Genomic DNA, 24,089 nt, shown 5'->3' with positions numbered 1-24,089 from the left:
TGAAGCTGAAGTAGTCATTGACAGGTAGCAGATGATTTTATGTACTACGGCGAAGTTCTAAGTTGTCTAAGCCCAAAATTTGGAGTCTGGTGGCATAAGGGATTTTGTTGCGAGCGGAGGAGTGGAGGACTCTTCTCGCGAAATATCTCTGGACTCTCTTGATTGTATTAATGTCCGATACGCATTATGGGTTCCAGACAGACGAGCTGCATTCAAGGAATTGGTCCGGCAAAGGTTTTGTATGCCCTAGTTTGCAGTTCAATATTACCAGCAGAAGAAAGGATGGATGGGTGGGTGGGTGGAAGGAAGGAAATGGGGAAGGGTGGGTGTCAATCCATCAGTCAGTTCCAAAGGTAGATTTTTTTTTTATTGAAAAAGTTTTACAAAGAACAAATTTTTAAACCATTGTTCCCCTCCGCCACTTCCCCCCTCCCTCCTCCTTCTGCCCCCCCCCCCCAGACTTCCCAGAACAAAATGCAGGGTATAACATTTATCCATCATAAGCTAAAATACCACAAAAATCTTAACTCATATCCACTCTCTTCCAACACCCCCTTAACTCCCCTTTCCCATTTAAACATATACATTAATTAATATATGCCATTCATAACGTTATTCATAAGCTATTTGATACTTTTTAGTCCGATACTTGTTTTGAACATAATCAGTCCTGTTCCACTCCAATACATATTTTTCTTGTGAATGTTCTTTCAAATACGCAGAAATTTTTGCCATTTCTGCTACGTTTGATACTTTAAGTATCCATTCTTCAATCGTAGGTAAATCTTCTCTCTTCCAGTATTGTACAATCAAAAATCTCGCTGCTGTTATTAGATTTAGAATCAGCTTAGCCACTATAACTGTACAGTCTGTAGTTATACCCAATAAGAACAACTCTAGAGTAAATTTTATCTTCTTTTTCAAAAGGTAGATTTTGAAAGATGAGAACAAAGGCTATGCCAAGAACAACGCCTAGCTGGTACTTGGGGCACTAGAAGGGCAGGGACCGAAGGTTTCCTTCCATTCTTCAGTTTTATTTTTATTTATTTATTTATTTGAATTTTTATACCGTCCTATCTCCCGAAGGACTCAGGGCGGTGTACAGCCAAATAAAAACATAAGAATAATACAAATAAAAACAACAATTAAAAAACTTATTAATTAGGCCGAAATTAAAATATCACTAAAATAGTATAAAACCCCATTAAAACTAAATTTAAAACTAAAAACCCTAGGCTAGCCCTGCGCAAATAAATAGATGTGTCTTAAGCTCGCGGCGGAAGGTTCGGAGGTCGGGAAGTTGGCGCAGCCCTGGGGGAAGCTCGTTCCACAGGGTGGGAGCCCCCACAGAGAAAGCCCTTCCTCTGGGTGTTGCCAGTCAGCACTGCCTGGCGGACGGCACCCTGAGAAGACCCTCTCTGTGAGAGCGTATGGGTCAGTGGGAGGCATAAGGTAACAGCAGGCGGTCCCATAAGTACCCGGACCCCAAGCCATGGAGCGCTTTAAAGGTGGTAACCAAGACCTTAAAGCGCACCCGAAAGACCACAGGAAGCCAGTGCAAACTGCGCAGGAGTGGTGTTACAACGTGTGGCTCCCTCTATCACCCGCGCAGCTGCATTCTGAACTAACTGAAGCCTCCGGGTGCACTTCAAGGGTAGCCCCTTGTAGAGAGCATTGCAATAATCCAAACGAGAGGTGACAAGAGCATGAGTGACCGTGCATAAGGCATCCCAGTCAAGGAAGGGGCGCAGCTGGCGGACCAAGCGTACTTGGTAAAAGGCCCTCCTGGAGACGGCCGCCAGGTGATCGTCAAACGACAGCCGTCCATCCAGGAGAACACCCAAGTTGCGCACCCTTTCCATTGGGGCCAATAGCTCGCCCCCAACAGTCAGCTGAAGTTGCAGCTGACTGTACCGGGGTGCCGGCATCCACAGCCACTCCGTCTTGGAGGGATTGAGCTTGAGTCTGTTTCTCCCCATCCAGACCCGTATGGCTTCCAGGCACCGGGACAGCACTTCGATAGCTTCGTTGGGGTGGCCCGGGGTGGAAAAGTACAGCTGCGTGTCATCAGCGTACAGATGATACCTCACTCCAAAGCCGCTGATGATCTCACCCAGCGGCTTCATATAGATGTTGAACAGAAGGGGCGAGAGAATCAACCCCTGAGACACCCCACAGGTGAGGTGCCTCGGGGCCGACCTCTGCCCCCCTGCCAACATTGTAGAGTTCATGTTGTCCTGCTGGTGCCCTTGTATTATGACATCAAAGAGGCTTCAGAGAACAAGGGGCCCATCATGGAAAGCTCCATCAGAAGCCCTCTGCCTGAGAAGTAGGAGAGATGGGACTGGGGGGGGGGAATGGGGGGGGAGGTGTCCCCAAGTCTGATCCCAAGACCCTTCCAGCAAGCTCCCTCCCTACAGCCTAGACCAAAGCGGTGGAGTTAGTATTACAGGCTAGGTAGGTCAGGCTAAGATCTGGAGAGCAGCTGGAGGTTCTGTGGTTCTGGCCGCAGCAGCCGTATTGTATTAATTTGTCAAGCTGGGGTGGGGGGTCTCTAAACTTTGGCAGCTTTAAGGCTTGTGCAGACTTTGGCTCCCAGAGTCCCCTGGCCAGCCAAGGCTGACTTGATGGCAGCTAAAGAGTGAGAGAAACCCTCAGGTGGAGCTTCATGGCACTGGCTGCATCCAGGCTCTTTCCTTGGTCACAGTGAATCCTGGACACAAACTGTTTCAACGTCTCCCCTCCCCTTCCTGCTGTAAGGCATTGCAGAGTAAATAAACAAAAGGATAGTTTTCTCCCGCCCCCCCCCCATGTACACCCCTCCCTCCTCCTTCTCCTCCTCTGCTAAATAACCAATTTCCTCAAACTATTTAGTAATAAATACTAAATAGTATTTATGCCGTTTAACGGGGTGAGTTCCCATTACTTGTCCCAGCTTCTGCCAACCTAGCAGTTCGAAAGCAGGTAAAAAATGCAAATAGAAAAATAGGGACCACCTTTGGTGAGAAGGGAACAGCATTCCGTGCGCCTTTGGCGTTCAGTCATGCCGGCCACATGACCACGGAGACGTCTTCGGACAGCGCTGGCTCTTCGGCTTTGAAACGGAGATGAGCACCACCCCCTAGAGTCAGGAACGACTAGCACGTATGTGCGAGGGGAACCTTTACCTTTTTATTTAGTAGGGCTGTATTGCTATTCTTCGTCTCTTCTTTCCTATCATCTGTCTCAATCTTGTTGCTTATGTCTTATGATTTATATTGTTCTAATCTATTCTGTTCTTTCTCTATTCCTATTTTATTCTATTTTTGTGAGTCCTTCAGGAATTGTTTTCTTCTATCTCCTGGTCTTGCCTTCGACCCTTGGATTTCCTGGTGGTATTCCATCCAAGCATCTATCACTGTTGATCTTACTTAGACTTCCAGGCCTAACTAGGTCCACCTCTTGTCATCTCCTAATATGGCTGACTTTTTGTCGGACCTTAATGGTCTCTGAGCTTAGTTCTTTTCTTGCAGATGTTTCATGACCCAACTAGGGAACAATTTCAGTGCTAGAAGAGAGGGGGCTTCTGGATAGGAAAAGGAGGAGGAAGAGGAGGGTGGGTGGGTGGGGAGGAGGAGGAGGAGGACTGGGGGGTTCCTTGGTGGTCTCTGGCCTTGGTTGGTTTCTTGCAGAGGTTTCATGAACCAGTGAAGGAGCATCATCGGTGCTAGAAGGGAGGGGGGTTGCTCTCTCTATACATAGACCCTTTGAGCACAGCTGATGCTAGTTGTACCCAAGGTCTGCATGGAAACAAACAAGTTGAAAGAGGACCATATCATTTTTCCACTCTTATCTTTTTCTTCCTCCTCCTCCTAACACCTACCAATGAGATGTTTACTAGTTGGTTCAAAAAATATCTGCAACAACACCACCCAGCAGAAAGAGGGAGGATCCCACAGTTCTCCTCCTCCTCTTCTTCCTCCCTCCTCCTTCTCCTTCCCCACTTCTTTCTAGCTGTGGTGATGTTGGATCATGAAACATCACCAAGTAAAAAGACAAGCTCGGAGACTACCAAGGAGCTCCGCTCTCCTCCTCCTCCTCCTCCTCCTCCTCCTCCTCTTTCTCCTCCTCCTCCTCCTCTTTCTCCTCCTCCTCCTTCTCCTTCTCCTTCTCCTTCTCCTTCTCCTTCTCCTTCTCCTTCTCTTTCTCCTCCTTCTCCTCCTCCTCCTCCTTCTTCTCCTCCTTCTTCTCCTTTTCCTCCTCCTCCTCCTCCTCCTCCTTCTCCTTCTCCTCCTTCTCCTTCTCCTTCTCCTCCTCCTCCTTCTTCTCCTTTTCCTCCTCCTCCTCCTTCTCCTTTTCCTTCTCCTCTTTCTAATCCCCCCTCTCTCCTAGCACTGATAACATTCCCTAGCTGGGTCATGAAACATCTGCAAAAAAACCCCACCGAGTTCAGAGAGCACTGAGGAGCCCAGCTTTCAAGCCTCAGCTACAATTTTTCTCTTCTATCGGTGGCTGCTTTTGTTGATGATAGGCAACTTAGTTTAGTGTCTTGTGTGAACTGAGCCAATGCGTGTTACTTTCAGCCAACAAGATCAGGAAGTGGAAGCCCGATTGCGGAGCAAATATGCCCTTATAGACAAGAACGACTTTGCGACGCTGTCGGCTGTTCAGAAGGTAAGTGAAGAAGAAACTTTGTGGGGCTTCCTATCTTAGATGATCTTCTCCCCGGTTTCAAAAATTTTAAGGCAAACCCAGGTTTGGGAAGTGGGAGTTCAGAGTTTAGCCTGATGGATTTGATCCGGCAAGGAGGCTGATTCCAGATGGATTCACACCTGGCTCCTGCTCTTCGCTCTCCCCAGGCAGGAATAGTGGACGCTGAGGGACATCTGGTTGGAGAAATGGACGGACAAGGGTTCGGCATCGGCACAGCCCCTTTCTCCTCCAAGCCTGGCAAGAAAATAAAAGCCAAGAAGGGGAAAGAACAGACCAGGTTGGTTTCTTTCTCTCCCTCCCTCTTTTCCTTCCTTCCTTCCTCCCTCCCTTCCCCTGCCTCCCTCCCTCTCCTTCCTTCCCTCCCTCTCTTCTCCTTCCTTCCTTCCCTTTCTCTCCCTCCCTCCCTCTCACTCACTCCTTCCTTCTTTCCTTCCCCCTCTCCCTCCCCCTCCCTCCCTCTCCTCTCCTTCCTTCTCTCTCTCCTTCCTTCCTTCCTTCCTTCCTTTCCTCCCTCTCTTTCCTTCCTTCCTTTCCTCCTCCTCCTTCCTTCCCTCTCTCCTTCCTTCTCTCCTCTCTTTCCTTCCTTCCTTTCTCTCCTCCCTCCTCTCACTCACTCCTTCCTTCTTTCCTTCCCCCTCTCCCTCTCCCTCCCCCCTCTCCCTCTCCTTCCTTCTCTCTCTCTCCTTCCTTCCTTCCTTCCCTCCTTTCCTCTCTCTCATTCCTCCCTTCCTTCCTTTCCTCCCTCCTCCCTTCCTTCCCTCTCTCTCCTTCCTTCTCTCCCTCTCTTTTCCTTCCTTCCCTTTCTCTCCCTCCCTCCCTCTCACTCACTCCTTCCTTCTTTCCTTCCCCCGCTCCCTCTCCCTCCCCCTTCTCCCCCTCCTTCCTTCTCTCTCTCTCCTTCCTTCCTTCCTTCCCTCCTTTCCTCTCTCTCATTCCTCCCTTCCTTCCTTTCCTCCCTCCTCCCTTCCTTCCCTCTCTCTCCCTCTCCTTCCCTTCCCTCCCTCCTTCCTTCTCTCCTTTCCTTCCCTCTCTCTCATTCCTTCGTTCCTTCCTTCCTTTCCTCCCTCCCTCCCTCCCTTCCTTCTCTCCTTCCCTTCCCTCCCTCCTTCCTTCTCTCCTTTCCTTCCCTCTCTCTCATTCCTTCGTTCCTTCCTTCCTTTCCTCCCTCCCTCCCTCCCTTCCCTCCTTCCCTCTCTCTCCCTCCTTCCTTCTCTCCCTCTCCTTCCTTCCTTTGTTCCTTCCCTCCCTCCTTCCTTCCCTCCCTCCCTCCCTGTGATGGGTATAAGCACAAGGACCTAAGTAACTTTTATTAGTGTGTCGGTCCTGGAGACCATCTTTTCTCTTGGATCGTCAGGGCTGCTACCCCTAGTCTGTGGGAAACTGGGAGGAGGGGTTTGTATGGAGTTGCTAGAAGTATTTAGCCATAATAGGATTCCTTTCTCTAAAAGTCAAGGACATTTGGGCCTGCACCTGGAGTGGCGTGACGGGGGATGGGGGGCTCTCCAGTGGAGACGGTGCATTGATGAGACCATGTGGTGGACTCTTGGGTGCAGGGGAAGGAACTTGGACTTCCTTTTGGGTGGGGGAAACCTGGAACCTTTCAGATTCGGCTTGTCCCAGATGTGCCAAGATGTCATCTCGAATAAAATGGAACTTTGAGGAACTTCTAGCCTCGGAGGTTTATTTCATTGGGGGTGTTACTTGGATCCCTGACGTTACAGTGCTGTTGGTCACTAAATGAATAGTTGTGAGTCAAGGGCTGCCTGCCCTCATCTTTTCCCTTAGTTTTTGACCTGCCTTTGATGAGATCTGCCAGCCCCTGGGATCCTCAGGCGGCCATGCCCACTTTCCGCAAATGGCTCACACGGGGCTCCACAACTGAGCTCAGCCTGCTCCCCACTCAGCCCGCTGGCATTCTGACCTTGTCTTTGTCTTCCAGCCCCACCACTCGCAAGGAAGGCCTGGGGAGCCCACTTTCCGGAAAGGACCTGGAAACCCTTTCGGGATCTCGCAGCCAAGTGGTGGCCAGCACCAAGGACCTGGAAGGGAAAGAAGGCCTGTTCCGTGACCAGGAGGCCTCCAGCCTTGACACGCATCGTTCTGACTCGGCCCCCAGGGATGACAGCAGCATCAGACCCAGGTAGCCTTGGTTCCCTGGTTTAAGCTTGGGCCGTTCTTTGTAACCAGTCTCCAGCCTGCGAGTCCCGGTCCCCCTCTGCAAGAGGCGGCGATTCTGGCATGAACGAGCTGCCACGTGAGGATAGACCTTGGGAGATCGAGCGAAGAGATGGTGCTTAGGGAACAGCCGGATAAGACACCTCAGAGCCCACAGCTGTGCAATGGGCAGAGCAAGAGGCTCAGAGGAGACTGTCCCTCATTTCTGATTCTGTAAAGGACAAAGATTTAATAGCAGGTTTCCCCCTTGAGCATCAGGTTGCACTAGAACAGGGGTCTCCATCCTTGGCAACTTCAAGACTTTGTGGACTTCAACTCCCAGAATTCCCAGATGTCCACAAGTCTAAGTTGCCAAGGCTGGAGATCCCTGGACTAGAAGACCTCCAAGGTCCCTTCCAATGCTGTCCTTCTGCTATTTGAGAAGGACCTTGGGGGAAAGAGCAAAGAGATACTGCTCAGGGAAACAGTCTGATAAGGGGCTGCAGAGCCGACAGCTGTACAACAGATGGAGAAAGAGGTGCAGGAGGGGACTTGTTTTTTCAGACGGCAGTGAAAGGTCCACTGCGCCTTCACTATCTACAGCAAGGCCAGTACCAGTGAAACTTGGCTCAAGAGCAATAACGTTGAGAGGGACAATCACTTAAACCTGAGCCAGCCATGTGGTGCAGCTGCCAAAAAGGCCAATGGCATCCCTCGGTCTCATTGACAGAAGGACAGACTCAAGATCACATGAAGCGTTGGTATCGTTTTATAAGGCCTTGTTAAGACCACCCTTGGAATATTATGTCTAGTTTTGGTTGCCATGATATAAAAAGGATGTTGAGACTCTGGGAAGAGCACAGAGAAGAGCATGGAGGCTAAAATATATAAAGAACAATTGCAGGAACTGGATAGGTCTAGTTTAATGAAAAGAAGGACATGAGGTGACATGGTAGCAGTTTTAAAATATCTAAGGGATATTGAGAAGGAAGAGGGGGCCAAACTATTCTCCAAAGCCCCTGAAGGCAGGACAAGAAGCAGTGGATGGAAACTCATCAGGGAGAGAACCAAACAAGAATTAGGAGAAACTTCCTGACAGTGAGACCAATTAATCAGTGGAACAGCTTGCCATCTGAAGTTGTGGGTGCTCCAGTACTGACTGCTTTTAAGAAAAGTCTGGACAGCCATTTGTCTGAAATGTTCCAGAGTCTCCTGTCTGAGCAGAGGGTTGGACTAGAAGACCACCAGGGTCCCTTCAAACTCTGTTATTCTGTGTCTTGCAAGATTCTGTCAACGTAGCCTTACCATAAAGCAGAGTTGGTTCATCTGGTCCTGTTTCCTGTTTTGTCTGCTTGGGAAGACCGACAATAACAGGGTAAATGATGCGCAGATCGGTGGCTAAGAGACACTTGCTGTAAACCAGGGATGTCCAAACTTGGCAACTTTAAGACTTGTGGACTTCAACTCCCAGAATTCAAAGCTGGCTGAGGAATTCTGGGAGTTGAAGTCCACAAGTCTTAAAGCTGCCAAGTTTGTAAACAGACAAGTGTCACATCGGTCAAATGGGCAGTCTAGAAATTGAACCGATCAATTACAGGTAGTCCTCGCATGACGACCACAACCGAGTCCCAAGTTTGCTAAGCGAGATAGTCAATAAGTGGGTTTTCCCTCATTTGAAGACCTGCAGTCGTTAAGGGAATCCAGCTTCCCCTGTGACTTTGCTTGCTTGTACGAAGGTCGCAAAAGGGGATCATATGACCCCGAGATGCTGCAACTGTCGTAAATACGAGTCAGCTGCTGCCAAGTGTCTGAATTTTGATCACGTGACCATGGGGATGCTGCAGCGGTCGTAAGCGTGTGAAAAACAAGTCCCTTTTTTTCAGTGCTGTTGTAACTTCAAACGGTCACTAAACAAAGGGTTGTAAGTCGAGGATTATGCCTAGCCAATAACCTTCCCTCTCCTCTTCCGGACAGTTCCCCGCCAGCCAGGACATCGGCCTTCGAGGACTTCAAGGGCGAGCGAGGCAGTGAGATTAACCGCATCTTCAAAGAGAACAAAACCATCCTGAACGACCGCAAGAGGAAACTCGCGGAGGTGACCCAGAGGATCAACCTGGTCAAGCAGGAGATGGACGCCACCCGCCAGGCCCTCGAGATCCAGAAACTGGAGCGGGAGCAGCAAGGTGAGCAGGAGGGACTTCAGAAGGAAAGCTGTTTGCTCGCTTTCCCAGTTTGGCAGCCGATGGAACTCCTGGCCACCAGACCGGCTGAGCTGGGCTTTTGCCCTGGCTCAGAGCGCAGTTTTATTTTCTGTATTGATTCAACAACAACAACAACAACAACAAATTATGCTGCCTTTCTCCTTTACCAGGCGACCCTGGGCGGCATCAAAAGAGGCTACTCCAGTCACGATGCATGGGAGGGTTTGAAAAGTACAGTTAGTCCTTGTCTTATAACAGTTCATTTAGTGACCATTCAAAGTTCAAAAAACTGAAGAAGTGACATAGGACCATTTTTCACACTCAGGGGCATTTCAGCCCCATCCCCCGAGGGCCACATGGCCAAAATTCGTGTGTTTGGCGACTGATTCATATATATGATGATTGCAGGGATTCAGGCAGTGGTGAAATCCAACTTTTACTACCGGTTCTGTAGGCGTGGCTTGGTGGGCGTGGCTTGGTGGCTGTGGTAGGAGAAGGATACTGCAAAATCTCCATTCCCACCCCACTCCTGGGGGAAGGATATTGCAAAATCTCCCTACTCCCCACACTGGGGTCAGCCAGAGGTGGCATTTGCCGGTTTTCCAAACTGCTCAAAATTTCCGCTACCAGTTCTCCAGAACCTGTCAGTACCTGCTGGATTTCACCCCTGGATCCAGGGTCATGTGATCTCCTTTTGGGACCGCCTGACAAGCAAAGTCCATGGGGAAGCCTGATTCACTTAACAACCATGTTACTGGCTTAACAATTGCAGTGATTGGCTTAACAAATGTACCAAGAACGGCCGTAAAATGGAGCAAAATCGATATAACAGCTGCTTCGCTTAGCAACAAAAATTTTGGGCTCCATTGTGGTCGTAACTTTAAGGATTACCCAAGCACTAAATGGGCCTTCCCGTGATGTGATGTTTTGAAATCTCCATTATGAGTATTCCTCAACTTGTGACTGTTCACTTAACTTGCCCGTGACAGTCGTATGTCATGACGATCACAAGCCAGGTTCGTTACATGACAGCGGTTGTTAAGCGAAGATGGCAGCTGTAGAGTGAACCCCATGCTCCTTAAGCGAATATTGCAGTGAACCAGTGAGTGGTGATAGGTGCAGTTTTGCCAAAAAAATCGGAAGGAATAGGTTCAGGCAAAACCGTCATAAAACGAAGTCACAACTGCAGATGCTGCAAACGGCCATAAACACCTTATGTGTTGCCGAACACGACAGGAGTGCAGTCTGGGGGAGGGGCCCACTGCCAGAACTTCAGATCGGGACCACAAGTTCCCTTTTTCGGATGCATGGTAACGTTGAACAGTCACCAAGCGACCGGTTGTAAGTCAAAGACCACCTGCGGGTGACTCAGTTTAGTTCTGAATCCTCTTTGGTCTTCTCTGAGCTCGGAGGTTTCCTTCTGGATGTCTCGTGACCCAACTAGGTCACATCATCAGTGCTAGAAGGGTGTGGATGTATGCTCTCTGTTTATGTTCTAGGCCAGGGGCTTGCCCTGTCAATGTCAACGAAGGAACTCATGGAGCCCCTTTGGTTCCTTGGTTAAGAACAGAATAAAAGAGTTGGAAGGGACCTTGCAGGTCATGTAGTCCATCCCCCTGCTCAAGCAGGAGACCCTAGACCAAGGGTGTCAAACTTGATTTCATTGAGGGCCGTATTAGTGTTGTGTTTGACTTGGGGGGGCTATGGGGGGCACTTGTGTCAGGCCCGAGTGCTCTGCCAGCAAAAGTGGGCTCCCGAGCTCCGTTTTCGGCTGCGGTGGCCTCCTGCAACCCTCTGCTAGCGAAAATGGAGCTCCGTGTTTGCTAGCAGAGGCACCATGGGCCGGTCCCTCGCTTTTTCCAGGACAGCCCTGTGGGCCAGATCTAAGCACTCCGCTGGCCGGATCCGGCCCCTGGGCCTTGAGTTTGACACCCCTGCCCTCTACCATTAGAGACAAGTGGCTGTCTAGTCTCTTCTTGAAGGCCTTCAGTGATGGAGCACCCACAACTTCTGGTGGCCCGCAGTTCCACTGATTAATTATCCTCCCTGTCAGGAAGTTTCTCCTTCATTCCAGGTTGCTTCTCTCCTCCCCTCAGGTGCTCTCCACCCATTGCTTCTCATCCTCCCCTCAGGTGCTTTGGATAATAGCTTGACTCCTTCTTTGGGGCAGCCCCCGAGATATTGAGCACCAGCACCCCCTCATTTAAACCCTGAGCTACAAAATAAATTATTATTATTATTATTATTATTATTATTATTATTATTATTATTATTATTATTATTATTATTATTATTATTATTATTATTATATTCTCCTTTATTAAATTCTCCTTATTGGAACAACAATCCAAGGCGTGGCTGGTACTGGCCACGCAGGAGGTTACACGAGGCTGGCTCCTGGGAATTATTAGGGCTTCTTTGGTAGAGGGTGCCTTCCCACCTGCCTTGAAAGAGGCAGTAGTGAGGCCCCTCCTTAAGAAGCCCTCCCTGGACCCAGCAGTATTAGCTAATTATTGTCCGGTCACCAACCTTCATTTTATTGCGAAGGTTGTTGAGAGTGTGGTGGCATGGCAGCTTCCCCGGTACCTGGAGGAAACTGTCTATCTAGACCCGTGCCAGTCCGGCTTCTGGCCTGGGTACAGCACGGAGACGGCTTTGGTCACATTGGTAGATGATGGAGGGCGCGGGACAGGGGTTGTTCCTCTGTCCTGGTTCTGTCAGCGGCTTTTGATACCATCGACCATGGTATCCTGCTGCGGCGGTTGGGGGGTTTGAGTGGGAGGCACCGTTTTTCGGTGGTTCTCCTCCAACCTCTCTGACCACTCGCAGATGGTGTTGGCAGGAGGGCAGAGGTCGGCCGCACGGCATCTCACTTGTGGGGTGCCACAGGGGTCGATCCTCTCAACATCTATATGAAGCCGCTGGGGGAGATCATCCGTGGTTTTGGGGTGAGTTGTCAACTGTACGCTGATGATAGTCAGCTGTACATTTCCATCCCGAACCACCCCAACGAAGCCGTCGATGTGATGTCCCAGTGCTTGGAAGCCGTCTGGGTCTGGCTGGGGACGAACAGGCTTCGACTCAACCCATCCAAGATGGAGTGGCTGTGGATACCGGCGCCCCCGCACAGTCAGCTGGTCCCATCGCTGACTGTGGGGGGGGCGAGTTGTTGGCCCCCAGGGAGTTGGTTCGCAACTTAGGCGTTCTGGATGTACGGCTGTCTTTAGAAGAACATATAACCGCCGTCGCCAGGAGGGCCTTTTATCAGGTTTGCCTGATTCGCCAGTTGCGTCCCTTCCTGGACCGGGATTCTTTATGCACGGTCACTCACGCCCTCGTTACCTCCCGCCTGGACTACTGCAATGTCTCTACATGGGGCTCCCCTTGAAGAGCACCAGGAGGCTCCAACTGGTATAGAATGCGGCTGCGCGGGTGATAGAGGGAGCACCACGATGCTCCCATGTAACACCTCTCCTGCGCAGGCTGCACTGGTTGCCGGTGGTTTTCTGGGTACAGTTCAAGGTGTTGGTTACCACCTTTAAAGCGCTCCATGGCTTGGGACCGGGATGTTTACGGGACCGCCTACTGCCACCAATAGCCTCCCATCGACCTGTGCGCTCTCACAGGGAGGGACTCCTTAGGGTGCCGTCAGCCAAACAATGCTGGCTGGCGGTTCCTAGGGGAAGAGCATTCTCTGTGGGGGCACCTGCCTTATGGAATGAACTACCCGTGGGGCTACGCATCCTCCCTGACCTCCGGACCTTTAAGCGGAGCTCAAGACTTTCTTATTTCATCGAGCAGGGCTGGCCTAATGGGAATTTTAATGGGGTGTTATAGGGTTTTATAGGGTCTTTTATAATTTTTATCTTATTATTTTTAACTTTTAGCCAAATTGAATTAGATTTTTATTGATATATTGTTTTTAACCGTTGTGTTACTGTTTTATTCTGGCTGTACACCGCCCTGAGTCTTTGGAGAAGGGCGGTATAAAAATATAAATAAATAAATAAATAAATAAATAAGTAAATAATAAATAAAGAAAGAAAGAAAGAAAGAAAGAAAGAAAGAAAGAAAGAAAGAAAGAAAGAAAGAAAGACAGACAGACAGAACACGGGGAGCCCATGTTGATGTGCTGGGAGCCACTCCATCTCAGGATGCCTCCTTCTCACCTAGGGGAATACCTGAACGATGAAGGGCAGATCATCATCGATGAAGAAGAGTTCCTCCTCATTATGAAGCTGAAGGATCTCAGGAAGCAATTCCGGGATGATTACGGCGAGTTGCGGGATCTCCGCTCCGAGGTCCAGTACTGTCAAAACCTGGTGGATCAGTGCCGTAATCGGCTGCTCACAGGTAAGGCAGGATGCACTGGATGCGAAGCCAGAGGTTCTGCAGCACCCAGGGGTGGGGGGAGCATGGTGGACGTGGCGTGCGGTGGCTCCGCTTGGTGGGTGGGTGGTTTTCTCAGCCTGCCTGTTGGTGACCCCCCATCGTCTCTTTCTCTCTCCCCCCCCCCACAACCCCCCACAGAGTTTGATATCTGGTATAACGAATCCTTCCTGATCCCTGAAGAGGTCAAGGAAGCCCTGCGGCCAGGAGGATCCATCAGGCTCGGCATGATTCCCATAAACAGAGTCCTGACCCTGGTAAGTCACCTGTCCCCCTCCCCATGCAGGCTGGGGGCAGCTCTAAACCAATCAGGGAGAGAAATAAAACCTAGAATTCAGAGGAGGCATTTCCTGATGGTGAGAACAATGAACCAGAGTAATGACTTTGCCTGCAGAAGTTGTGGATGATCCAACACTGGAAGCTTTTAAGAATAAGTTATAATAATAATAATAATAATAATGTTTTAATTCGTATACCGCTCTTCTCCCGAAGGACTCAGGGCGGTGAACAGGCAAATAAAATACAAACAAACAAACTCAATAATTAAAACAACCCTTTAAAAACTGATTCAAATATGCCAGAAAATTTAAAATGACATTACACCCCATAAAATTACAAAATTTAAAACCCATCAACAATTCAATTAAAATTTAAAATTAAAATCAGGCCAGTCCAGCCATATGAAATAAATAGGTTTTAAGTTCGCGGCGAAAGGTCCTAAGGTCAGGTAGTTGTCGAAGCCCGAGGGGAAGTTCGTTCCACAGGGTAGGAGCCCCCACAGAGAAGGCCCTCCCCCTGGGGGCCGCCAGTCGACACTGTTTGGCTGACGGCACCCTGAGGAGTCCCTCTCTGTGGGAACGCACCGGACGCTGGGAGATAGAGGCCGGCAGTAGACGGTCCCGTAAGTAGCCCGGTCCTAAGCCATGGAGCGCTTTAAAGGTGGTAACCAATACCTTGAAGCGCACCCGGAAAACAACAGGTAGCCAGTGCAGTCTGCGCAGGATAGGTGTTACGTGGGAGCTCCGAACCGCTCCCTCAATAACCCGCGCAGCCGCATTCTGGACTAGCTGAAGTCTCCGGGTGCTCTTCAAGGGGAGCCCCATGTAGAGAGCATTGCAGTAGTCCAGACGAGAGGTAACGAGAGCATGAGTGACCGTGCATAGGGCATCCCGGTCCAGGAAGGGATGCAACTGGCAGATCAGGCGAACCTGATAAAAAGCTCTCCTGGAGACGGTCACCAAATGATCTTCAAAGGACAACCGACCATCCAGGAGCACGCACAAGTTGCGCACCCTCTCCATCGGGGCCAACGACTTGCCCCCGACAGACAGCCGCATCTGCAGCTGCCTGTACCGAGGTGCCGGCATCCACAGCCACTCCGTCTTGGAGGGATTAAGTTTGAGCCTGTTCCTCCCCATCCAGACCCGTACGGCTTCCAAACACCGGGACAGCACTTCGACAGCTTCGCTGGGGTGGCCCGGTGTGGAAAAGTACAGCTGAGTATCATCAGCGTACAGTTGGTATCTCACCCCAAAGCCACTGATGATCTCACCCAGCGGCTTCATATAGATGTTGAACAGGAGGGGTGAGAGAATCGACCCCTGCAGCACCCCACACATGAGGCACCTCGGAGTCGATCTCTGCCCCCCGTCAACACCGTCTGCGTCCGGTCAGAGAGGTAGGAGGAGAACCACTGATAAACGGTGCCTCCCACTCCCAACCCCTCCAACCGGCGCAGCAGGATACCATGGTCGATGGTATCAAAAGCCGCTGAGAGGTCTAATAGGACCAGGGCAGAGGAATAACCCCTATCCCTGGCCCTCCAGAGATCATCCACCAGCGCGACCAAAGCTGTCTCCGTACTGTATCCGGGCCGAAAGCCGGACTGGAACGGGTCTAGATAGACAGTTTCATCCAGGTACTGGGGTAGCTGACATGCCACCACACTCTCTACAACCTTCGCCGTGAAGCGAAGATCGGAGACTGGCCGGTAATTCCCTAAAACAGCTGGGACCAGGGAAGGCTTCTTGAGGAGAGGTCTCACCACCGCCTCATTCAAGGCAGCGGGAAAGACCCCCTTCCGCAAAGAAGCATTTGTAATCCCCCGGAGCCAGCCTCGTGTCACCTCCTGAGTAGCCAGTACTAACCAGGAGGGGCACGGATCCAGTAAACATGTGGTGGCATTCAGCCTACCCAGCAACCTGTCCATGTCCTCGGGAGTCACAGAGTCAAAATTATCCCAAACCACCTCAACAAGACGGGTCTCGGAACTCTCACCTGGATCTACCCAATTTTGATCCAATCCGTCCCGAAGCTGAACGATTTTATCGTATAGATAACCGTTAAACTCCTCGGCACGCCCTTGTAGGGGGTCCTCCCGCCCCTCCTGTTGAAGGAGAGAGCGGGTCACCCGAAACAGGGCGGCCGGGCGGTTATGGACATCCATTTGTCTGAACTGGTATGGGGCTTCCTACCTGACCAAGGGGGTTGGACTAGATGATCTCCAAGCTCCCTTCCAACACTGTTAAAATTACCCTGGCCCTACAATGCGAGAAAAAAATGTGACATTCCCCACAGCAGCTGAAAGTTCCCGGAACGGAGAGATTCCTGCGGAATCCTGTTTCTTCTTGCAGAGACTTCGGATCTGGTCAGGCAGGGCTTCCTGATCTCCTGAACCAGGCTGGGCTCTCTTTAGGCATGGGGGTTGTGGGATGTGTGAACAGTGGCACACGGATGGCTTCTCATGATTGTGCCTAAATTCTGGCTCCTGACTGAGACACCTGAAAGTTTGTGCCCTTCAAATTGGTGTAGCCAATTTAGGTTATGTATGTTGACTTTTTGGGACAGTCAGCATGTTTTGAGACGGGTGAACTTCAACTCCTGGAATTCCTCCTCCTTTTCCTCTCTCTAAATCTCTCTTCCTTCTACCACTGATGACGTTCCCTGGTTGGGTGATGAGATGTAAGCAAGAAAAGTTCACAAAACTCACAAGGACCCTGCATTTCTCATCCTCATCCTGCTCCTCCTCCCCACAACTCTTCTCTTCTCCACACTGCTGGTGTGACCTAGTAGGATCATGAAACGTCTGTGAAAAAGCCACAACCACAGAGACCAACAAGGACCCTGCATTTCTCCTCCTCTTCTTCCTTTTCCTCTTCTTCCTCTTCCTCTTTTCCACAAACCTCACTCCCTTCTAACACTGATGCTGTTACCTAGTAGGGTCATGAAACATCTGCAAGAAAACCACCACCAACAGAGTCCAACAAAGACCCTGCATTTCTCCTCCTCCTCCTCCTCCTCCTCCTCCTCCTCCTCCTCCTCCTCCTCCTCCTCCTCACTGCAAACCTCACTCCCTTCTAACACTGATGACTAACACTAGTAGGATCATGAAACGTCTGTGAAAAAGCCACAACCACAGAGACCAACAAGGACCCTGCATTTGTCATTCCCCTCCTCCTCCTCCTCCTCCTCCTCCTCCTCCTCCTCCTCCTCCTCCTCCTCCTCCTCCTCCTCCTCCTCTTCTCCCTCCTCCTCTTCTCTGCAAACCTCACTCCCTTCTAACACTGATGCTGTTACCTAGTAGGGTCCTGAAATGTCTGGAAGAAAACCACCACCAACAGAGTCCAACAAGGACCCTGCATTTCTCCTCCTCTTCTTCCTTTTCCTCTTCCTCCTCCTCCTCCTCCTCCTTTTCTTCCTCTTCCTCTTTTCCACAAACCCCAGTCACTTCTAACACGATGGTGTTACCTAGTAGGGTCATGAAACGTCTGTGAAAAAGCCACAACCACAGAGACCAACGAGGACCCTACATTTGTTCTCCTCTTCTTCCTTTTCCTCTTCCTCCTCCTCCTCCTCTTCTTCTTCTTCCTCTTTTCCACAAACCCCAGTCACTTTTAACACTGATGGTGTTACCTAGTAGGGTCCTGAAATGTCTGGAAGAAAACCACCACCAACAGAGTCCAACAAGGACCCTGCATTTCTCCTCCTCTTCTTCCTTTTCCTCTTCTTCCTCCTCCTCCTCCTCCTCCTCTTCTTCCTCTTCCTCTTTTCCACAAACCTCACTCCCTTCTAACACTGATGCTGTTACCTAGTAGGGTCATGAAAAGTCTGTGAAAAAACCACCAACCACAGAAACCCACAACGACCCTGCATTTGTTATCCCCCTCCTCCTCCTCCTCCTCCTCCTCTTCTTCTCTGCAAACCTTACTCCCTTCTAACACTGATGACTAACACTAGTAGGGTTATGAAAAGTCTGTGAAAAAGCTACAACCACAGAGACCAACAAGGACCCTGCATTTATCCTCCTCCTCCTCCTTTTCCTCTTTCTCCTCCTCCTCCTCTTCTTCTACTCCTCCTCTTCTCCCTCCTCCTCTTCTCTGCAAACCTCACTCCCTTCTAACACTGATGGTGTTACCTAGTAGGGTCATGAAACGTCTGTGAAAAAGCCACAACCACAGAGACCAACAAGGACCCTGCATTTCTCCTCCTCTTCTTCCTTTTCCTTTTCCTCCTCCTCCTCCTTTTCTTCCTCTTCCTCTTTTCCACAAACCCCAGTCACTTCTAACACTGATGGTGTTACCTAGTAGGGTCATGAAACGTCTGTGAAAAAGCCACAACCACAGAGACCAACAAGGACCCTGCATTTCTTCTCCTCTTCTTCTTCCTCCTCCTCTTCCTCCTCCTCCTCTTCTTCTTCTTCCTCTTTTCCACAAACCCCAGTCACTTCTAACACTGATGGTGTTACCTAGTAGGGTCATGAAACGTCTGTGAAAAAGCCACAACCACAGAGACCAACAAGGACCCTGCATTTCTCCTCCTCTTCTTCCTTTTCCTCTTCCTCCTCCTCCTCCTCTTCTTCTTCTTCCTCTTTTCCACAAACCCCAGTCACTTCTAACACTGATGGTGTTACCTAGTAGGGTCATGAAACGTCTGTGAAAAAGCCACAACCACAGAGACCAACGAGGACCCTGCATTTGTTCTCCTCTTCTTCCTTTTCCTCTTCCTCCTCCTCCTCTTCTTCTTCTTCCTCTTTTCCACAAACCCCAGTCACTTCTAACACTGATGGTGTTACCTAGTAGGGTCATGAAACGTCTGTGAAAAAGCCACAACCACAGAGACCAACGAGGACCCTGCATTTCTCCTCCTCTTCTTCCTTTTCCTCTTCCTCCTCCTCCTCCTCCTCCTTTTCTTCCTCTTCCTCTTTTCCACAAACCCCAGTCACTTCTAACACTGATGGTGTTACCTAGTAGGGTCATGAAACGTCTGTGAAAAAGCCACAACCACAGAGACCAACGAGGACCCTGCATTTGTTCTCCTCTTCTTCCTTTTCCTCTTCCTCCTCCTCCTCCTCCTCCTTTTCTTCCTCTTCCTCTTTTCCACAAACCCCAGTCACTTCTAACACTGATGGTGTTACCTAGTAGGGTCATGAAACGTCTGTGAAAAAGCCACAACCACAGAGACCAACAAGGACCCTGCATTTCTCCTCCTCTTCTTCCTTTTCCTCTTCCTCCTCCTCCTCCTCCTCCTTTTCTTCCTCTTCCTCTTTTCCACAAACCTCACTCCCTTCTAACACTGATGGCGTTACCTAGTAGGGTCATGAAACATCTGCAAGAAAACCACCACCAACAGAGTCCAACAAAGACCCTGCATTTCTCCTCCTCTTCTTCTTCCTCCTCCTCCTCCTCCTCCTCCTCCTCTTCTCTTCTCTTTTCCATCCTCCTCTTCTCTGCAAACCTCATTCCCTTCTAACACTGATGGCGTTACCTAGGAGGATCATGAAATGTCTGCAAGAAAACCACAACCACAGAGACCAACAAGGACTCTGCATTTGTATTTCTTCTCCTCCTCCTCGTCTTCCAACCTCAAGTAATCCCCACACGATTCACATACTGCGAGCAGAAATACCCCCACCTCAAATGTCTGCGCTGTTGTTCCCAAGAAGCCCCCTCCCTGTTCAGCCTGTCCTTTTGTCCTCCGAACAGGATGAAGATGAGCAAGAGAGATTTGACCGAATGCAGCAAGAAGTTTTGCCTTTCTGCCCAGCTTCTGTTTCATTCTACAACGCCAAAGCAAAGGTGGAACGTAAGGTAAATTTTACGGGTGGCCCCAAGATTCCCCCTTGTTCAGAGAGCCCTCTAGATAGTCCTCAACTTACAACACCAATGGGCCCCACTGTTGTTAATGAGATAGTTATTAAGTTAATTTTGCCCTGTTTTATGACCATTCTTGCCATGGTCATTAAGAAAGGCACCCCAGTTTTCAGGTTAGCAGCAGGGTTATTAGGTGAATCTGGCTTCCCCGTTGACTTTGCTTATCAGAAGGTCGCAAAAGGAGAATCACGTGACCTCTGGGAGGCTGCAACCGTCATAAATACCAGCCAGTTAACAAGCGTCTCTCGAGTTTTGATCAGGTCACCAAGGGGAATGCTGCAGGGGTCGTGAAAAATGAGCCTAAATCCCTTTTCTCAGTGCTGTTGCAACTTCAGTCACTAAACAAAGGGTCGTAAGTTGAGGACCACCTGTAGTACAAAAAACCCATCTCTTTCTCTCTCTTGTCTTCTTTGAAAGCACAAGTATTCTCGAGCTATGAGCGCCTTTGAGCAAATGAGGAAGAAGCCGGGACGCGTCCAAGCTGCGGTGAAGAACAAACCTCCATCTGTCCTGGACATTGTGTAGCCGACCAAGAACAATGCTTGTCTCCTTTCTTAGAAGTAAAACCACTGGCACAGTTCACAAGTCACAACTTTACTTTCTCCCCACCCCCGTAAATGTTCAGAATTTACATTATAATAAATATTTGAGTATTTCTAAGTATGACGAGCATTCATAAACACACCAGGGGACAGAGCGACTTCACCCAGGAGTATTAACAAGGGTGAAGCCGTGATGAACAGTGAGTCGTCAAATTTGCAAACAACAACCAAGCTGGGGAAATTACCAAGACTTTTGGAAGTCAGGCTTATAATTTCAGAAGGACTTTGACAGATTTGAACACTGGGACGTGTTAAGAAAATGCAGTACAGTCAGGGGTGGGGCTGCTGGGGGTTTGCAGGTATTTGGGAGAACCTCTAGCTAAGATTCTGTGCAGTTCAGAGAACCCCCAAATCCCATTCCTGCCTGACCCCACCCTCCCCTCCCCTCCCAGGAGTCCCCACATGGTTCATTTTGGGGGCAGGTAAGTGAAAAGCATGAATGGAGGCTTGGAGGGGGGGAAAACGGGCCTGTTTCCAGACTCCGGAGCCTGAGGAGGCCATTTTTGCCCTCCTGGAATATCAAGGAAACCCTTTGGAGCCCAGGGAGGGCAAAAACACTTCCCTCCCCCTGCCGTGGTGCAGGAGGCTGACTAGGCCACGCCCACCCAGCAACCGGGCAGAGAACCCCTTGCTAAAAATTTTAAGGCCACTCCTGAGTCCAGTGGTGAGAAAAACAAGGAGCAGGGAAAACCAAATGTACAGAGATGGAATTGGAGTCACTTGACTCTCTACAGGTAGCCCTTGACTTACAACAGTGACTGTCAAAAGTTACAGCAGCCCTGGAAAATGTGACTTGCTACTTTTTTTCACACTTCGAATCATTGCAGCCTTCCCACCATCGTGTGATCAAAACTCAGACGCTTGGCAACTGGCATGTACTTATGGTGGTTGCAGTGTTCTGGAGGGGTGTTCGTGAGTTCCCCTTTTGCGAGCTTCCTGACAAGCAAAGTCAATGGGGAAGCCAGTTTCACTGAACAACTGTGTGGCTAACTTAGTAACTGCAGTGATTCACTTAACAACTGCAGCAAGAAAGGTCACAAAATGGAGCAAAACTGACTTGACAAATGTCTCACTTAGCAACAGAAATTTTGGCCTCAATTGCGTTCGTACGTCAAGAACTACCTGTTGTAGTAAGCGTGAGAGGGATCTTGGAGTCCTAGTGGACAATCACTTAAATATGAGCCAGCTGCCTGCTGCAAAAAGACCAGTGCAATAGCATCAAGATCACGTGAAGTGTTAAGACCACTTTATAATGCCTTGATAAGGCTACACTTGGAATATTGCATCCAGTTTTGGTCGCCATGATGTGAAAAAGATGTTGAGACTCTAGAACAGGGGTCTCCAACCTTGGCAACTTTAAGACTTGTGGACTTCAACTCCCAGAGCTCCTCAGCCAGCAAAGCTCTCTGGGAGTTGAAGTCCACAAGTCTTAAAGTTGCCAAGGTTGGAGACCCCTGTCCTAGAAAGAGTGCAGAGAAGAGCAACAAAGATGATGAGGGGACTGGAGGCTAAAACATATAGAGAATGGTTGCTAGAATTGGGAATGGCTAGTTTAATAAAAAGGACTAGGGGAGACATGATGGCAGCCTTCCAGTATTTGAGGGGCTGCTACAGAGAGGAGGGGTCAAGCTATTCTCCAAAGCACCCGAGGGCAGGACAAGAAGCAACAGATGGAAACTCATCAGAGAGAGAAGCAACTAAGGAACTAAGGAGAAACTTTCCTTTTTTTTTTTTTTTTATAAAAAGTTTTATTTTTACAATCATATCAAATAATTCATCCAATGTACAGTTATATACAATTAGTCGGGCTTGCCCAGTCACCACCACCCTTTTTAACACTCTTCCCTCTTCTACCTTCTTTTACTTTCCAAACCTTCCTCTCCTTCTCTTATCTACATCCGCTCCTCCTCCACCCTACACCTTCCTTCTCCTCTACTATCCCTCTTCCTTCCTCTTCTCCTCTTTCCTACCTCCTACTCTCTCTTTCTCCCTCCCCACCGTTCTAAAATGGTAACTATGCAGACCCGACCCTACATTAATTATATTTCTTCAATAATCCCTGTAAATTAACCATCACTCCATCTCTACCAACCCCCCAATTCCCTCCCCTTACCCCCACCCCCACCCCGACTTTCCAGAACAAAATGCAGGGTATCAAAACTAACAATCATAATCCAAAATAATTCCTAAATTATAATCTCTAGTCTCTCCACACTTAATCACACTCTCAATTCCCCTCTCCTTCAAAAATATATCTAATACAAAATATTTCCTAAATTTACTCATATGCTATTCAATATTTTTTTTTTATCTGATACTTATTTTAAATATAATCAATCCACATTTTCCATTCTAAAATATATTTTTCTAGTGTATAGTCTTTCAAGTAAGCGGAGATTTTTGTCATCTCTGCAGATTTGAAACTTTCCTGATAGTATGAATAATTACAGATAATCCTTCAGTGATAACCGGCATCACTGAAAAAAGTGACTTATGACCGTTTTTCACTCTTACGACAGTGGCGGCATCCTTATGGTCATGTGATCAAAATTCAGACGCTTGGCCACTGATTCGCACTTATGACCATTGCAGAATCTTGAGGTCACCTGATCCCCTCTGGCGACCTTCTGGCGAGCAGAGTCAATGGGGAAGCCGGGTTCCCTTCGCACCCGTGTGACTAATACAACAACGGCAGTGATTCAACTTAACCAACTGCAGCAAGAGACGCTTAGCCAATGTCCCGTTTAGTGACAGAAAGTTTGGGCTCCATTGTGGTTGTAAGTCAGGGACTGCCTGTAATCAGTGTAACAACTTATCTCCAGAAGAGTTGCGGGTGCTTAAAGACTGGAGGTTTTCAAAATTCGGGTGCTTGGCCTTTGGGGTGTATTTATGATGGTTTTGGCATCCAAGGGTCTCCCATCTGGCTTCCAAAAAGCGAAGCAGCAAAGTCAAAGCCAGATTCAATTAACGACTGCCTGATTCGCTTAACAACTGCAGTGATTTGCTTTACACCAATGGCAAAAAAGTCATACAATCAGGGGTGACTTATTTAACATCCCCTTTGCTTTACAACAGAAATTCAGTTCCCAATGGTGTTCGTAAGTGGAGGACTCCCTGTGTTAAAAAGCTTAGGTGGCACTTTTCACCCCAAAACCCCTTTTCCAAATAAACTACGGTTAAAGCTCTTGTGTGGTAGTTTTGTGAAAACCCTAGCAATCTTTCTGGATAGTCTTGATATTCTTTCCAACTTGTCCATTTTTTTTCTTCCCTGCTTATAAATAAAACTGTTCTCGAAGAGATGAGAAAAAGACCATTTTAATTATCCGCTCTGGGTTCATCGTCAGATCCTAAATTCTTGCCTGGAGGCCAAAACCTCTGCCTCGCCCTTCATTCCTGGCTTATCATCGACAGAAACCCTGATTCCCACACTCCGAAAAGAGACTGGTGTGTGTGTGTGGATGGCCAGGGGGTGGGGGGGAGAGAGAGAGAGAGAGAAAAAAGGAGCCCACAGTATCTTCCTTTGAGCTCCACGAAGTCTGAGATACTAAAGTTGAGAGATTAAGGAAGTAAAATAGGCCCACAAAGAATGTAAAACAAACCGAAGATACTGGGGCAGGAGATAATAAGCGGGAAGAAACGAAGCGGAGAAGAGAAAGCGAAAAGAGAGATAAGGTTGGGTCAGTTTTGAAAAAGAAAACTCCCGGAGCACAATTGCGCAACCTGTAAAATGAGGCCCTTAACTAGGATTAGTAGAAATTCAGGTCAAAAGTGAGGACTAGTTTAGAGGTTATGAGAAACTGCAGGATCCGAACTCCAGGGTGGAGCAGGTATATCTGAAATATCTCAGGTGCCTCTGGAGGGGGGGGGAGAATGATGTCAGACCTACCTGAAGGTAGTATCCT

The 24,089-nt window shown here is 49.0% G+C and overlaps 1 protein-coding gene across 1 annotated transcript in view; it reads left to right on the top strand.

Moving 5' to 3' along the window:
• Positions 1-20,143, top strand: part of KIF9 (kinesin family member 9) — a 37,879-nt gene extending 17,736 nt beyond the window's left edge. The window contains exons 14-21 of the mRNA XM_058179941.1: positions 4,563-4,653; positions 4,839-4,969; positions 6,632-6,832; positions 8,821-9,029; positions 13,221-13,400; positions 13,578-13,693; positions 19,418-19,522; positions 20,003-20,143. Of these exons, the coding sequence (XP_058035924.1) occupies positions 4,563-4,653; positions 4,839-4,969; positions 6,632-6,832; positions 8,821-9,029; positions 13,221-13,400; positions 13,578-13,693; positions 19,418-19,522; positions 20,003-20,110 (1,141 nt within the window). The 3' untranslated portion in view covers positions 20,111-20,143. The remainder of the gene's footprint in view (positions 1-4,562; positions 4,654-4,838; positions 4,970-6,631; positions 6,833-8,820; positions 9,030-13,220; positions 13,401-13,577; positions 13,694-19,417; positions 19,523-20,002) is intronic.
• The last annotated feature ends 3,946 nt before the right edge of the window (positions 20,144-24,089 follow it).

This window comes from Ahaetulla prasina, chromosome 4, assembly GCF_028640845.1.
Source record: "Ahaetulla prasina isolate Xishuangbanna chromosome 4, ASM2864084v1, whole genome shotgun sequence".
NCBI lineage: Eukaryota > Metazoa > Chordata > Lepidosauria > Squamata > Colubridae > Ahaetulla > Ahaetulla prasina.
This window is presented reverse-complemented; position numbering and strand designations above follow the sequence as displayed.